Source organism: Artibeus jamaicensis, unplaced genomic scaffold (genome assembly GCF_021234435.1).
Source record: "Artibeus jamaicensis isolate MK-2021 breed Jamaican fruit bat unplaced genomic scaffold, CSHL_Jam_final scaffold_474, whole genome shotgun sequence".
Classification (NCBI taxonomy): domain Eukaryota; kingdom Metazoa; phylum Chordata; class Mammalia; order Chiroptera; family Phyllostomidae; genus Artibeus; species Artibeus jamaicensis.
This window is the reverse complement of record NW_026522046.1, coordinates 42,134,930-42,148,052: the sequence shown is the minus strand read 5'-3', so window position 1 is coordinate 42,148,052 and position 13,123 is coordinate 42,134,930. Positions and strand designations below refer to the sequence as shown.

Below are 13,123 nucleotides of genomic sequence, written 5' to 3'. Positions count from 1 at the left end.
GAAGGCTGAGGTGGTTCAGAGGCCAGCGGCAGAGCTGGGGGCTTCGGCTGCGGGAGGAGGCAGGCACTGCCAGGGCGGGGCAGCCAGTCCTGGGCCCTCGGGCCGGCTCTTCCCTCTGGACCCTCCACACCCTCCTTGTGTGGGCCAGAAGGATGTGACGTGATGCACCTGCAGGAGCACGGGCCAGCCATCCACGGTGACAGAACAGAGGGACGGTGCGTGGGCACAGATGCAGCTGATGGGCAGATGTGGAGGAGGGGCCTGCCTTTACTTTCTCAGGGACACAGGGGGTCAGGTCACCAGCTGGCGTCACTGCAATGGCTTCCTCTTAAGTCTTATGGTCCTTTTCTAGTAATGATCTTAATCTTCGACTTCCTGCCCAACCTCCCTCACCATGGTGACAATGTCTGAGTAAGGAGACAAGGATGTCCTTTTGGCCGGCCTCCCTAACAAGAGAAGGACTGAGAGCTCCAAAAATACTTTCTATAACTTTACCCTGTGTCATCATTCATGGTTCTTTGTTATTGACATATATGTTCCAACTTCTGTGAGTATTTTTCTATGATTTGGGCCTCTTGCATCTAAAATTAAAAGTTCTCGAAAGTGTTTTCTGACCATGACAATGTCAATGTCTCTACTGGGACCCATCACTGACCTTTACTCTGTATGTAGATTATTCTCATTATCATGAATATGCCTGTTAAAGGGTTGACACACCCTAGGTTAGTAATTCAGAAAAATGAGGGCACCTGGCCTTCTTCCTGGGTCTTCCCACATGGCCAGCCCAGTTTTCAGACTAACATCTGAGACCCTACGTGCTAAACTTTAACTCAACACTGAGTCAGTGAACATCCTGATGGACCATTTCCCCATGTGTGACCACAGATCTGTGGTCTGGATGTCCTTGAAAGGAAGAGAGGCCAGCCCCACCTGGCAAACTCTCCAGCCTATTACTCTGTGTGACCTATTCACAGTGGACAGGAGCCCTTCCCAGGCTGGGGGACAGCATAGGGACCCCGTTAGCTGATTTCACTCTTTTCTGAACATGCTCACAAAGGAACCCATTGCATGGACCAGGGATACATTTTGGGGGCTGATTTTATTGCCAGCTTTTGAGTTTAATGCAGTTTTCTCCATTGCAAATAAAAACATTAAGGTCTGTTTTTCTTCCACGCAGAAAGAGATGGCCTTGCTTTGTAGGCGTTTTGGTCAAGATATAAAATGCTTGGGAAGGGTCAGTTGGGAGGAGTCAGAGTGTTGCAGAAAATGGTGTGTTTGTCAGGATGATATCGCATGTGGCTGACACCCTCCGAGATCGGTTGCATCTTGTGCGTGGATCACTGGATTGGCTGAGGCCTTATTAGGGCGCTCCCATCCCTGACCCACGGCCGGGCCCTGGTGCTGGTCTGGCTGTAGCGCTGCACTGACCAATCAGGATGAGCACCAGGCTGGACCTGCTGCTGGTGGTACAGGGAGACTGGGAGACTGTCCTTTCCTCCTGGACAGAAGGTCATCACTCCTCTGACACCTTCCAACTACCTCGTGGTTTGTGTCTCAGAAATGGTACAACCATAAGTGATCACAAAACAATATTGACCAAAACCAAAAATCACATTTTTAAAAGGTATTATTTAGACCTAGGAAGAGACCTATTTACATAAAGCCAAAATGGAAACATGAAAATGATAAACCCTTGTATTTTGTTCGACCCAGAGCTCAAACTGGAGAAAAAAATGAAGATACGCGTGGAGCCCGGGATCTTTGAATGGACAAAATGGGAGGCCGGCAGGTCCACCCCGACCCTCATGACCCTGGAAGAGCTGAGAGAGGCGAACGTGAACGTCAGCACGGAGTACAGGTGCGCCGTCCACACAGCGTCTGCGGCGGGGGTTCCCCGGCTCTCACTGAAGGTGGTGAGGAGGGGTGGCTGCAGTGGGCAGGTGCAGGGGGGACACAGACTGGACTCAACTCCGAGTGTAGTCAGGACGAAGGGTAATGTGCCACTGAGGAGCGGGGTGTGGGGTTGGCGGGTGGGAGGGATTTCTGAGAGGGTCAGGGAATTCATATAAACTGACCTAACGGCATTCCTGACAGAGGTCAGCCATGGGGTGGGCGGGGGCAGAGTTTGCTCAATCAGGAAGAGGGACCAATATCCAGGGTAGAGGACTCTTCCTAAACTGGCTTAGCAGGATTCTTGCTAAAATGGAGCCTATGAGGACAAGCACTAACGCCCAAAGTTTAGGCCTATTGAGACGGGGGCTCAGAGGAGCCTGGCTAGACTTAGATCAGAGTGAACATCTCTGTCATTCCCAGCCAGTGGCTGACTCTTTGCCATCACAGACCCCATGTGGTGTTCAGCCAGAATGCATGCCGGGACAGAACAGCAGTCCTGGGCCAGTTTGGGGCCCCAAACTGGAGCCACATTGTGGAGAGTGAGCCCTGCCTTGAGCAGAGTGGTCCTGGAGGCCGTCCATCCTGAGCACACGCATCCATCCTGACCCCACTGAGAAGGCCAGCGAGACAGCCGTGCCCTCTCTCCCCCTCAGGCCCGCATTCCCCTTCGACGCCCTCCTGCCAGCCGAGAGCTACGACGAGTTCGTGCGCAGGTGTGCGGTGAGCGTGGAACACATGCTCAGCGGCTGCCCGCAGGACGGTGAGTGCCCGCCGTGCTCGGCACGAGCCGCCCCGGGGGCTTGGGATCTTCCCTCGGCATGGAAACCGTACCCTCTTTTGAACTTAATAATTCCCCAACCTTTCTCCCCACTCCCCAGCACCAGAGTGTCACCCTGCTGCCTGTACGGCACCCCAGCACATAGATACACAGTCCCCGCCCCTCAGGCCCTGGGACCCCAACCCTGGGACTGAGAGCCCCTGGGACCCAGGACAGCAGGGTCAGCGCGAACCACCTGGGCCAGATTCTTGGGAAACAAAGAGAGCAGGAACCAAACCACCACAGGTCGGGACATGTTCGCATGACGACGGAAAAAATGCCTGTACCGGTACCGTGGGTTGTCGAGGCCGTCGGAGAAACTGGGACATGTTGGAAGGCAGAATCGCTGCAGGAGCTTTGTCAGTCCTGTTAGGAGTGGTCACAGCAGGCTGCCTGTGTGTGAACTCGAAGTCCTTCTCGTCTGGGGGCACAGACTGAGGTGTCCCCTGTGGGGCGGTCCGGTGTCCGTGCTCTAAAATAACATCGCGGGCAGAGAGCAGAGGACACAGGATGGGCTAGGAGTGGACAGCTGCCGGTGCTCGGTGACGGGTGTGAGGGGAGCCTCGAACCCTTCTGTGCCACGTGCAGGAAGTGTCCACGGTGAGAAGGTGGAAGTCGGCTTTACAAAAACTTAAGTCAGCGAGTGTGTGTTGAACACCAACAATGTGTCAGTGTCACACAAAACGTCATGGGCCATCTAAGTGATGAAGATGTGCTCTGCCCTTCGGGAATTTGAATATTGCTGGGGGAGGGGCACGAACATCTGGAATATTAGTAACACAGAGAGGAAGAGTCTCAGACAGAGTCCGTAAGAGACCACCCAGCCCGCTCCATCCCCTGTGTTCTTTCCCGCCCCATCCCTCAGCCAAGATGCTCCAGGGATGAAGAACTCGGACAATGAACCGTGGGAGGAGCTGAGCACCCGGCCCCTGGTCTGTACAGGAAGAGCCCCTAGACCTTGCCGAGTCCGGCATAAACACGCCTGGCCCTGAGGATGCTTAAGTTGCCGGTTTTGACTGGTCTGAACCTGGGGAACATACTTTTGGAAACCATGCCTTTGTGACATTGGATCAACTATCGAACACCTATTGTTGTTCATGTGCCTTCCACTGAGCTTCTCAGGGTCGCACCCTGGCCCGCCGCTTTCTGGCTGTCCCATTTCAAGCCTCCGCCACCAGCTGAACGTCTGTGTCTAGGGATGACCCTCCCTCCCAGGGATCCACAGCCCTTGGTGAGAGCACAGACGCAGAACCATCACTCGGTCAGCCCCGTGGTTTTCTGAACACTGTGTGGATACCGCCCACTGCAGGGAGCACAGCCCATCCGTCCAAGCTGGTGGCCAGTGGCCAAGGCGGCAAGGATGCAGCCCCGAGTAGCAGCACGAGGAGGAGTGGAGGCCAATGTGCCTGGGAGTGGGAGGAGCACCTGAGCAGGGCAGGAGGGCGGGAGGGGTGGGCAGCAGTGGGCAGAGCAGCAGAAGTCCAGCTGAGCCAGAGGGTACAAGCTAATACCTAGCGATCCCCTGGCACAGGTGGGCCCTTCACAGACATTACCCGTTAACTCCTCGCCTTCCTGCAGGGTCTGAAATCCCACCTCGACTTAACGCCGCGCAACTTTGAAGCTCAGAGGGGCTGAGAGGCTTGGATGCCCAGGTCACCCTGCTGGGGACCACAGGCCAGGGGTCAAACCTGTGTCTCCACCTCCCAGAACAGCATCCTGCCATGAGTTTGGAGGCCAAAGACACAAGTATGGAATTAATAGGAAATATCACAGGAGCTTCATTCAATCTAGGTGTCACATTGCAGAAGCTAGAGTCACATTAACAGGTGACAGGAACAGTCTGCTCAGTGTCAGCCTGGTCTTCGAAGGAAGAGCTCTCCCAGTCTGATTTCCTCCTCTAGGTGGAGCCAGTGAGTCTGGCCAGGACCCCCTCCCCGACCCGCCCTTGCACCTCCACTGCTCCACTTTGTCCTGGCTTTGGCTCCCTTGTCCTGTCACCTGAGGGAGACTCACTCAAGCCAGTGGACTCAGGATGTCCTCATTGGAAGTGAGTCATCAGCAAGCTCATTGAGATTAACCGGCTGATAACTCTCATGCTAATCAGATCAGGCCTGGGTGGGGGCAGCTACCACTTCACCCCTGAGGCTCACGGCTGCAGCTGCCACCCCAGACCTGGCCTGAGGACGTGATTCACTCTGAAAAACCCACCAAATGCAATGAGAGGCCCGACTGTGTTACTGAGCAATTAAGGACCACGCACACATGCTCCATCCCGGGCCTCTCAGGGCTGTGGGGCACCAGGAGGTAGTTTCACCCCAAGAATTTTGGGGACCCCAGTCTAATAAAAGATGCTCTCTATGCCTGCTCAGACCTTGAGCTGTTTTTTACCCCGCAGCAGGCATCGTCCTCATAGTGGGCCACGGCTCGGCGCTGGACTCCTGCACGCGCCCGCTGCTCAGACTGCCGCCCAGAGACTGCACGGACTTCGCCCAGTTAGTGAGAAAGGTACCTCCTGCCCTTTCCTCCCTGAGCAGCCCAGGGACGCAGGCCATCTTCACACCCCCTGCTCAGAATGAACACCAGTGTGCTCACAGCCCAGGGAAGCAGGGACCCGCCCGTGCTCTGATAATGTGCCTGCCTGCTCTTATGCAAAGGGTGGCCTTGGGCAGGGGGCTGGTGGGAGAGGTTTGTCGTGAGGCCATCGGTAGGGCAGCTTTGGCCATCTGCTGCTGGGATAATATAAAAAACAAGACACAGGACTTTTTAAAGGTCAGTTCACATGATAATCCCTTGCCACGCTGGCAGTTGAGCAGATGGTCCTGTAAGGAGTAAACAATTTGATAAAAAGGGAAAGGACAGTGTCTGAGCTGGGCTGACTCACTCTGGGGATGGGGGTGGACAGAAAGGAACCCCACCCCCGGCCTGGGGAGCCACCCAGCCCTGCAACACACAAGAGGTGATGTAGCTGCCACAGTGATCAGCGCTGGGCCCAGCTATGTAGACACTTCCGGGAGAAACAGGTGACAGACACACAGAGAAGGGTAATGGGTGCTTGGGCCAACTTGCAGAATGTCACCAGCAAAGCATAAGTAGCTTTTATCCATTTAGTGTGATAAATCGAGGTAGATAGACTCGCAAAGTGAGACCCACCACCCACCCCTGCCCCAATCACCTGCTCATGGCCAGTGTGCCCTCTTCCCCCCCTTGTCCTTTTACCAAATCGACCAATTAATTGACCAGTGGCCTAGAGGCTGGGAGTACAGGGCTGTGGACCACACCCAGGACAGGGGATAGGTCCATGACGTGGCTCCATCCCACGAGATCACCAGGGACCCCCGGCAGCCACGGCTCATCTGCCATCGGTATGGGCAGAAAGTTGTCACCCAGCCCCTGAGGGCTGTGGGGGCTGCAGAAAAGTCCAGGCAATGGACTTTCAGCTCTGAGCCTGCGCCAGACTGGGCTTCCCCTCCCCGCCCTGCCAGAAGGAGCGCATTCCTTCCTCACCTGGGGAGGACCAGAGGCTCTGCACCCGAGACGCTCCTCCATCTGATGCCCCATGTGCCCTCTCGATCTTGTCCCAGGTTCCTCCGGACCTGAGTAGAAACTTTTCCTTTCCCAGGTGTCTCCAGGGGGTATTTCCCAATTATAATCCAGATATGCCCACACCCTCCCTATTCCAGAGCCGCTGGCTGACCCCGGTCCAAAACATGGCTTTCGCTTCCTCAGGCCGCGACTTCCATGGAGACTTTTCTAAGGGTTCACCTTGCCAGCCATAATGCCACCTGCTCCCTCAGTGTGGCTCTTGCTCCTGCAATCGTCACTGCCTCCCTCCGTGTACCCCGACGCTGTCCGCATGCGCTGCCACCCCTTCTCACAGTCCCCATGTCCGTACAGACAGCAGCACCGCACAGGCCCCGGTGCGGACTGAGAGTGACAAGTTGGCGCTGTTCCAAAAACTCATTTGTCTTTGTGACCAAATTCCCACCCTGCCCCTGACCCTGGGCTCCCCTGTCTGGATACTGGCCTTGAATTTCCAAACTCCCTCAATTTTCTTAGGCTGACGAGTTGGTGTCTGCCTACCCCACCCCCAAATAGACTGCACTTGACCTTGCGTGTCAGACACTCATGAAGGAGCTCTGCCCAGCCTCAGGCTTTGCAGACAGAGCATCCACCCAGAAACGGACCGTTCATGCCCCCCCCCCCACCCCTCACACCCCGCCCCCAGACTCTCTGAGCAGAAGGAGGATGTCATCCCTGAGTCATTTCTGCGTGGTGGAATTTTTGCAGATTTTATCTGACCAAAGAATTTCTAGACATTAAAGAGAGAGAGGAAGAAAAGGAAAGCAAAAAACATAACCAAAAAGGCCTGAAAAACAAAGGTCTGAGAACTCGTACCTTTGTGTGAGGCTAAATTTGAAAACGTAAGCCGCTCTTTGAAGGGGGCACAGGGTCCCCAGCCTCAGCACTGCGGACGTGTGGGAGGGGCAACTCCGCACGTGGGGGCGTCCTGTGGGTGTGGGGTGTTAGCAGCACCCCTGTTGTGACCAACGAAAGCGTGAGCAGGCATTTCCCACGTCCTGGGGCTGTTCCCCATGGGGACCACAGTGTCCGGGGCACCCCCCCCCCCACCAGCCTCCAAGGCGTGCTTGTCAGGTCGGCTTTGGGACAATCTATTGACCTGGTATGAAGTGTTAGTCAGGGAATGATCTCACTCTGTTCTAGATTCCTTCTCTGGGAATGTGCTTCTGCGAAGAAATCCGAGAGGAAGGAAAGTGGGAGCTGGCGGCCCCTCCTGTGAAGACACTGACCCACGGCTCCAACTCCGCGTTCGACTGGAGGAACTGGATCCTGGGCAACTGAGAGCCGCTGTCCGGCGGCCAGGTCACTCGGCTCCGCACGAGGAGGCAAAACCCGCGCAGAGGCTGCGCAGTGCTGAGACTTGGCGCTCTCTTAGCCTCGCCGAATGTGACTTGCAGAAGCACAAAAAGCACTTTCGGAGCCCAGGGAGCCTGCTGTCACTGTCCCTGTCACGTCCGTTGCCACCACCTGCAGATCAGCAACCCCGAGGGCCCGGCTGCAGGCGCCACCTTGCCCCGTGTCTGTCACGTGGCTCGGAGGGAAAGGAGGACTGTGACCCTCAGTTCCAGGAAGCCAAGACCCACCACACCCACGCCAAATAGGGTATCTCCACTTGATTTTCCATGCCTTTATCCGTCAGGTTCCCGGCCGTTTTTCCCTTCTCTATTTTAATCACTCTTTGGCTACGTCCACATGAACAGAAAGAGGTAGGATAGTCACTAAAACCAAATGAGAAACTATTTATAAGATCAAAACCAGGAAGCTGCTGCTTGGGGTCCACCCCCAGCCCCCGCCCAGCCCCGAATTAGTTTTTGGTTGCTGCGGTGACAAACACCACACGGAGCGGTGGAGACAACACACATTTTAAAACACACACACACATACACACACACACACACACACACACACACACACACACTTCATCCTGCTGCACTTCTGGAGGTCACAAGTTCTAATCCATGTCAGCAGGTCCATGCCTTTCGAAGGTCCAAGGGCCAGTCATTTCATCCCCTTCTCCAGCTTCAAGAGGTGCCCCAGTCCTCGCCCCCTAGCACCTCCCTCCAGCTCCAAAGCCTGCGGTGTCCCCTCTTCAAACCTGTCTCGTCCCTCTGCTCCACCGGTCACGTTGCTTCCCACTTCTGACCTCCTGTCTCCCTTTTGTGAGGTCTGACGGCTTCTGGAAGTGGACATCCTATCACCAGGGACCCCTCCATCTGCCCGTGACCTCATCTCCTTGATTCTCTCACCAGCTAATCCAGGATAATCGCCCCATATCAAGATCCTTAACTGAATCCCAGGTGCAAAGGCCCTTCAGCCTTGGAGGGGAGCGTGCGCACGGGCATGGGGTTCAGATGTGGACATCTCTGGGGCTGCCCTTGAGCACACACACCCCCAACCCATCGGGGCTGCAGTCACTGGTGGGAGGGTCTGAGACACCCCCTAGTAGAGGTCTTTTTTAGCTTCTCCTCTCTGCTTCAATCAAGTGGAGAGGGGAAGTGGGCTTTGCAAGTGGGGGGAGCAGGTCCTTCCCTGGCTAACAGGGGAGACAAACCAGAGAGGGACCCGCCAGCAAGGTGAGATGTGCCCAGGTGGGTGTGAGTGAGATGCGCACCTGACTCGGAGAGGTTAGTCCAGACGGTTTGGGGGGGGGGTTCCCAGTGGTGTCCTCCCACCCCATCCCTGCTGAAGAGAAAGACTAGTCCACGCCAGGGCTCAGAGATAGGACGTTGTTACCATAGGATGTGCCGCTCATCCCTGTCACTCTGCTTGCTCTCCGGATGGCCCAGTGCCACACCAACCTTACTAACCTCGATGATGAATAAAAACTTGGCCAGTCAAGTTCATGGACTGTGGGGTGGTCTAAAGATGTCTGGATTCACCCTCCGGGGGGTGAGGCTCCTGAGTCTCATGCCCTTGGGTAACAAGAGGGGCAGATAGTGACCCTTGTGAGAGACACCAAGGTGCACTTGGATCTCGATCTCAAGGTCAAATGCACAGGAAACACCGTTTTGTCTATATTCTATAATCCTGGTCTGACAAGACACCCCCCTCCCCATTCTGCTGCAGTGACAGAAGCGCCTCGTCTGGCCATACTCAGCTGCCAGAATGAACCCCACTGTAAGGACTGCATCCTGGGGACAGTCCTGGGGAGGCAGGGCCGGAAGTGGACGCTGACCACTATTTGGCTTTTAACTCTTGTGAACTAATGGATAACCAAAACTTAAAGGAAGGAAGGAAGATCTCAGACCTCTCTCTTTTGTCTTTCCTGTGCCCACTGGTCCCTTGTATTTATGAGCCTAGTCTGACCCCTGCTGACGTCATCTGGAAATGGATGCCCTGTTATCAGGGACCCCCTTCTGACCTCATGGCCTGGATTCTCTCATAGGGGGCCTTGAAAACACAGACCTGGAGAGAAACCCCTCAGGCTTTGCTTGCATCCCCGCCCCCACACCGGGAATGTTAATGGTGGTCATATATGGTGTGGTCTTCACGCCTCAGCACTTGGCTCTTTTGGAAGATGGAAGGTGACGAAACTGGGAGGAGGAGCTGGCCTCAGGCTGGGTCACCAGGGAGCTGAGAAGCCTGACGCAGTGCCTCTGGCGGAAAAGGACGCAGGGACAGGCCTGGGGCCGCAGCCCCCTGGCCAGCGCTGTCCTGTGTTTATCTGAGAAGAGTCCTCATGACTTTCTCCTGCAGTAAGTCTTATTTTGGAACCAAATTTGAAATGTCATAGATATGATTCACGTTGGTGAATTTTATGGGCCGAGTGGTATGTGTGTGTCCCTCACCCAAATTCATACGTTGAAGTCCTAACCTCCAGCGTCTCAGAATTTGCCATTAAAGAGGTAATTAGAGTAAAACGAGGTCACTGGGGTGGGTCCGGACTGGGGTGGGTCCGGATCCTCTGTGGCTGCTGTCCTCAGGAGGAGAGATTGGGACACGGACACGCAGGGAGGGACACCCATGTGAGGACACGGGGTTTATCCCGAGGCCTCTGCACACCAAGGAGGGAGGCCTCGGGAGGAAGCGCCCAGCCGAGACCTTGACCTTTCACTTCTGGCCTCCAGAAAGGCGAGCACATGAGGACCTGCTGTTTCCGCTTCCGGGCCTGAGGCACTTCGTCACGGCAGCCCCAGGACCCTCGCAGGTGGAAACCAGAAATGTGTCCCTGTGGAGGGCTGAGCACGGGTCACGTGTGTCGCCCAACACGGGCACCTGCAAGCGGCCCTGTGGGAGCGCGTGAAAACGCCCAGGCCCGTACGGCACCTCCCTAGGCTTTTCTGTGCTGCTTTCTCACCTTAAACATAAAACTCTGATTCCCTGGGAGTGGTTTCTGTGAGGAGTAAAGGCAAGCACACGGGGCCCAAACGTCCTCCCGCTCCCAGCCCTGGGGCAACTCGGTCTGCTGGCGTTGGTGCCCGAACCCCTGGAGCTCCTCCTTCCCGCCTCCACGTGCCTCTGGGAGCCCCCCAGGGAGCTCAGGGGGCTCAAGAAGCAGTCCACGGGACACACTGCCTCTGAGCCTCCCCCACCCACTGCCCCCCTCGGCCCCCTTCCCCAGGAGACCGCTGGTGGCTTTGCCAGCCGGCCAGCCATCGGGAGGAAGGCAGGCCCCTGCTGGGGTCACTGCCAGTGTGCCCAGTGCACAGTGGGGTTGCAGGGTCTCCTCCACTCTGAGCCCATTTGTCACCTGGTCTCAGGGCCCACCGAGTCTTACAGACAGTCTGCACGGCTCCCTCGCCCTTCTCCAGAGCCCCAGATCAGCCCAAGGAGCCGTGGGGGGCAAAAGGAGAGAGCAGAGGCGCCCCTCCCCACCCACATGCAGAGCCCCTGTCCCCGCATGTGGAGGGACATGAATTCAGCCAATGACTCCACTCCAAGGTCAAGTCCGGACATCAGTCGCTTTTGTTTATGCCAACTCCTTCAGGAGACATGGTGACAGAAGGTGTCCCGTTTGCCTGGCTACGACAACAAAACAAAACATGCAGTCTCGGGGACCCGTGAGAACTTTCACGGCACGTTGACGGGCACAGGGACTGAAGGGGGGGTGGAACGCAGGCCGTGTCATTGTGTAGAAAGATGCAGTGTCATAAAGATGACATGTCCCCAGATTAACCCACAGACTGGGTTCTAAAGTTCATACAGGAAACAGATATCCAGGAAGAACTAAAGGAATCCAAAAACGGCAATGGGTTGATAACGTGTTTTACAGCTATAACGACTACAAATGTGGCAGCAGCCCTGGAGTTTAGACAGTTCAAGGGTGTAAGTAGAAACACCAGCAACTGGCCCCCAAACGTGTGGGGGGTCACAGTGGGGTGGTAGGCGGGCCAGGGAAGGTAGATGATTAAGTCAACAGCGTGGAGAAACCTGGGCCGCTATCTGGGGGCAAGAACGTTGGGATCATTCATTCCTCACTCATTACACACACCAACAAAAAATTAAAGATTTAAAAGTAAAAAAAGAAACTGTGAAACTACAGGAGTAGTCATCATGTAAGAATTTCAAAAAAAATTCTCAGAATGGGAGCAGGTCTTTGCCACCGTGCCGCAGACCTGCAGAATGCCAAGGGAGAAATAGAGAAAGTCAACCAAACCGCTTTTAGGTCTGCTTTGTAAAAAGCACCAGAAACAAAGTTTAAAAAGTAAAAGCTTTGTGCTCCTCTTAAACGTGGTCCAGCCCACCTCCTCCACGGAGTCCCCCTGGCTGTCCAGCCTGCAGAGCCGGCTCCCTCAGGACCCCAGGGTGGGTTGGTCTGCTAATCCTTGGCCATGTTCTGCTTTGTCTGCTGTTTGCTGTCACTGGTGTGTGTGTGGACATGGCTTCTTTCAGTGGGCTGCAAGAGGGAATGTATCAAGTTCAGCGTGAGCTCAGGACCTGGGCAGGGAGTGGCACTCGGTAACAGATAGTGATTCATCCACAAAACTGCTCGTTCCTGTAGCCCAGGGTTTCTCAGCTTCAGCGCTGTTGACATTTGGGGACAATAAATAGCCTAAGTGAGTCACCCAGACGCACTTTCTTCCAACTGGAACGAGTAGGAGGGGTGAGCTTAGCTATCCACAGTGACTCCGTCAAGCCTTTGGCTGCAGCTTCTGGAATATAGGAACATACCGGACAGAAGAGCAAGCGAAGGGAACCCCGATGCTCCCAGGAGGAGAGACGTTCTGCCAGGTAACGGCTCAGACTCTCCCAAACCAGTCACGCCGGGGCCAGCACAAGGTGCAGGGTGTGACGGGTGTGACGGGTGTGAGGGTTCGCCGGTGCCCCTTCCAAACCCTGACAGTGTGGTCACACGGTTATGGGGTTGTGTGTATTTTGCAGCAGTGACCACCGTAATCACCAAAGTCCTCTGTCTCCCATGCGGACCCATGTCCCCCCTGTGGCAGGTGGCAGGAGAGCAAGTACAGGCACATTTAGAGTGACTCCGAGGGAGCACCGAGTGGGTCAAATTAGGGACAGACTTAGCATTTGGGGGGTGGGCTATACGTGCATTGCTAGCTGTTCTGCAGTGACTTCCATGGCTAGGTCCCTCACTGCTGGCTGTTCTGGACTTAGCCTCCAGAAATACTCCTGACACCCACTTTGTTAATGTAAGAATGTGATGTAGAGGTGTGGGGTTGAAGGTCAAATCTCAGTCCAGACTCGTCCCACAGACCCAGCACCAGAGCCTGTGGAAGCAGAGAAGAAACGAGGGTGGAAGTGTGCAGAGCCAAGTGCTAGTCTGCAGAACCGATGGTGGCCCCCAGGCTCGTCTGGCAGTGGGGCAGTTTCTCACCGAACCCCTTCCATCCCCCCTTCCACCCCCTCCCCCATGCAAACAGAACAGCTGAAGTC

General features: G+C 55.5%; 1 protein-coding gene across 3 annotated transcripts in view; it reads left to right on the top strand.

Moving 5' to 3' along the window:
* The window catches only part of UBASH3A (ubiquitin associated and SH3 domain containing A), a 38,705-nt gene extending 28,329 nt beyond the window's left edge, over positions 1–10,376 (top strand). The window contains exons 11-14 of one of the 3 annotated variants that reach the window (XM_037144592.2): positions 1,714–1,858; positions 2,547–2,653; positions 5,106–5,215; positions 7,433–10,375. In XM_037144592.2, the coding sequence (XP_037000487.2) occupies positions 1,714–1,858; positions 2,547–2,653; positions 5,106–5,215; positions 7,433–7,570 (500 nt within the window). In that variant the 3' untranslated portion in view covers positions 7,571–10,375. Of the gene's footprint in view, positions 1–1,713; positions 1,859–2,546; positions 2,654–5,105; positions 5,216–7,432 lie in introns of all 3 variants that reach the window. The other 2 variants (XM_037144593.2, XM_037144594.2) reach the window with 2 other exon arrangements.
* The last annotated feature ends 2,747 nt before the right edge of the window (positions 10,377–13,123 follow it).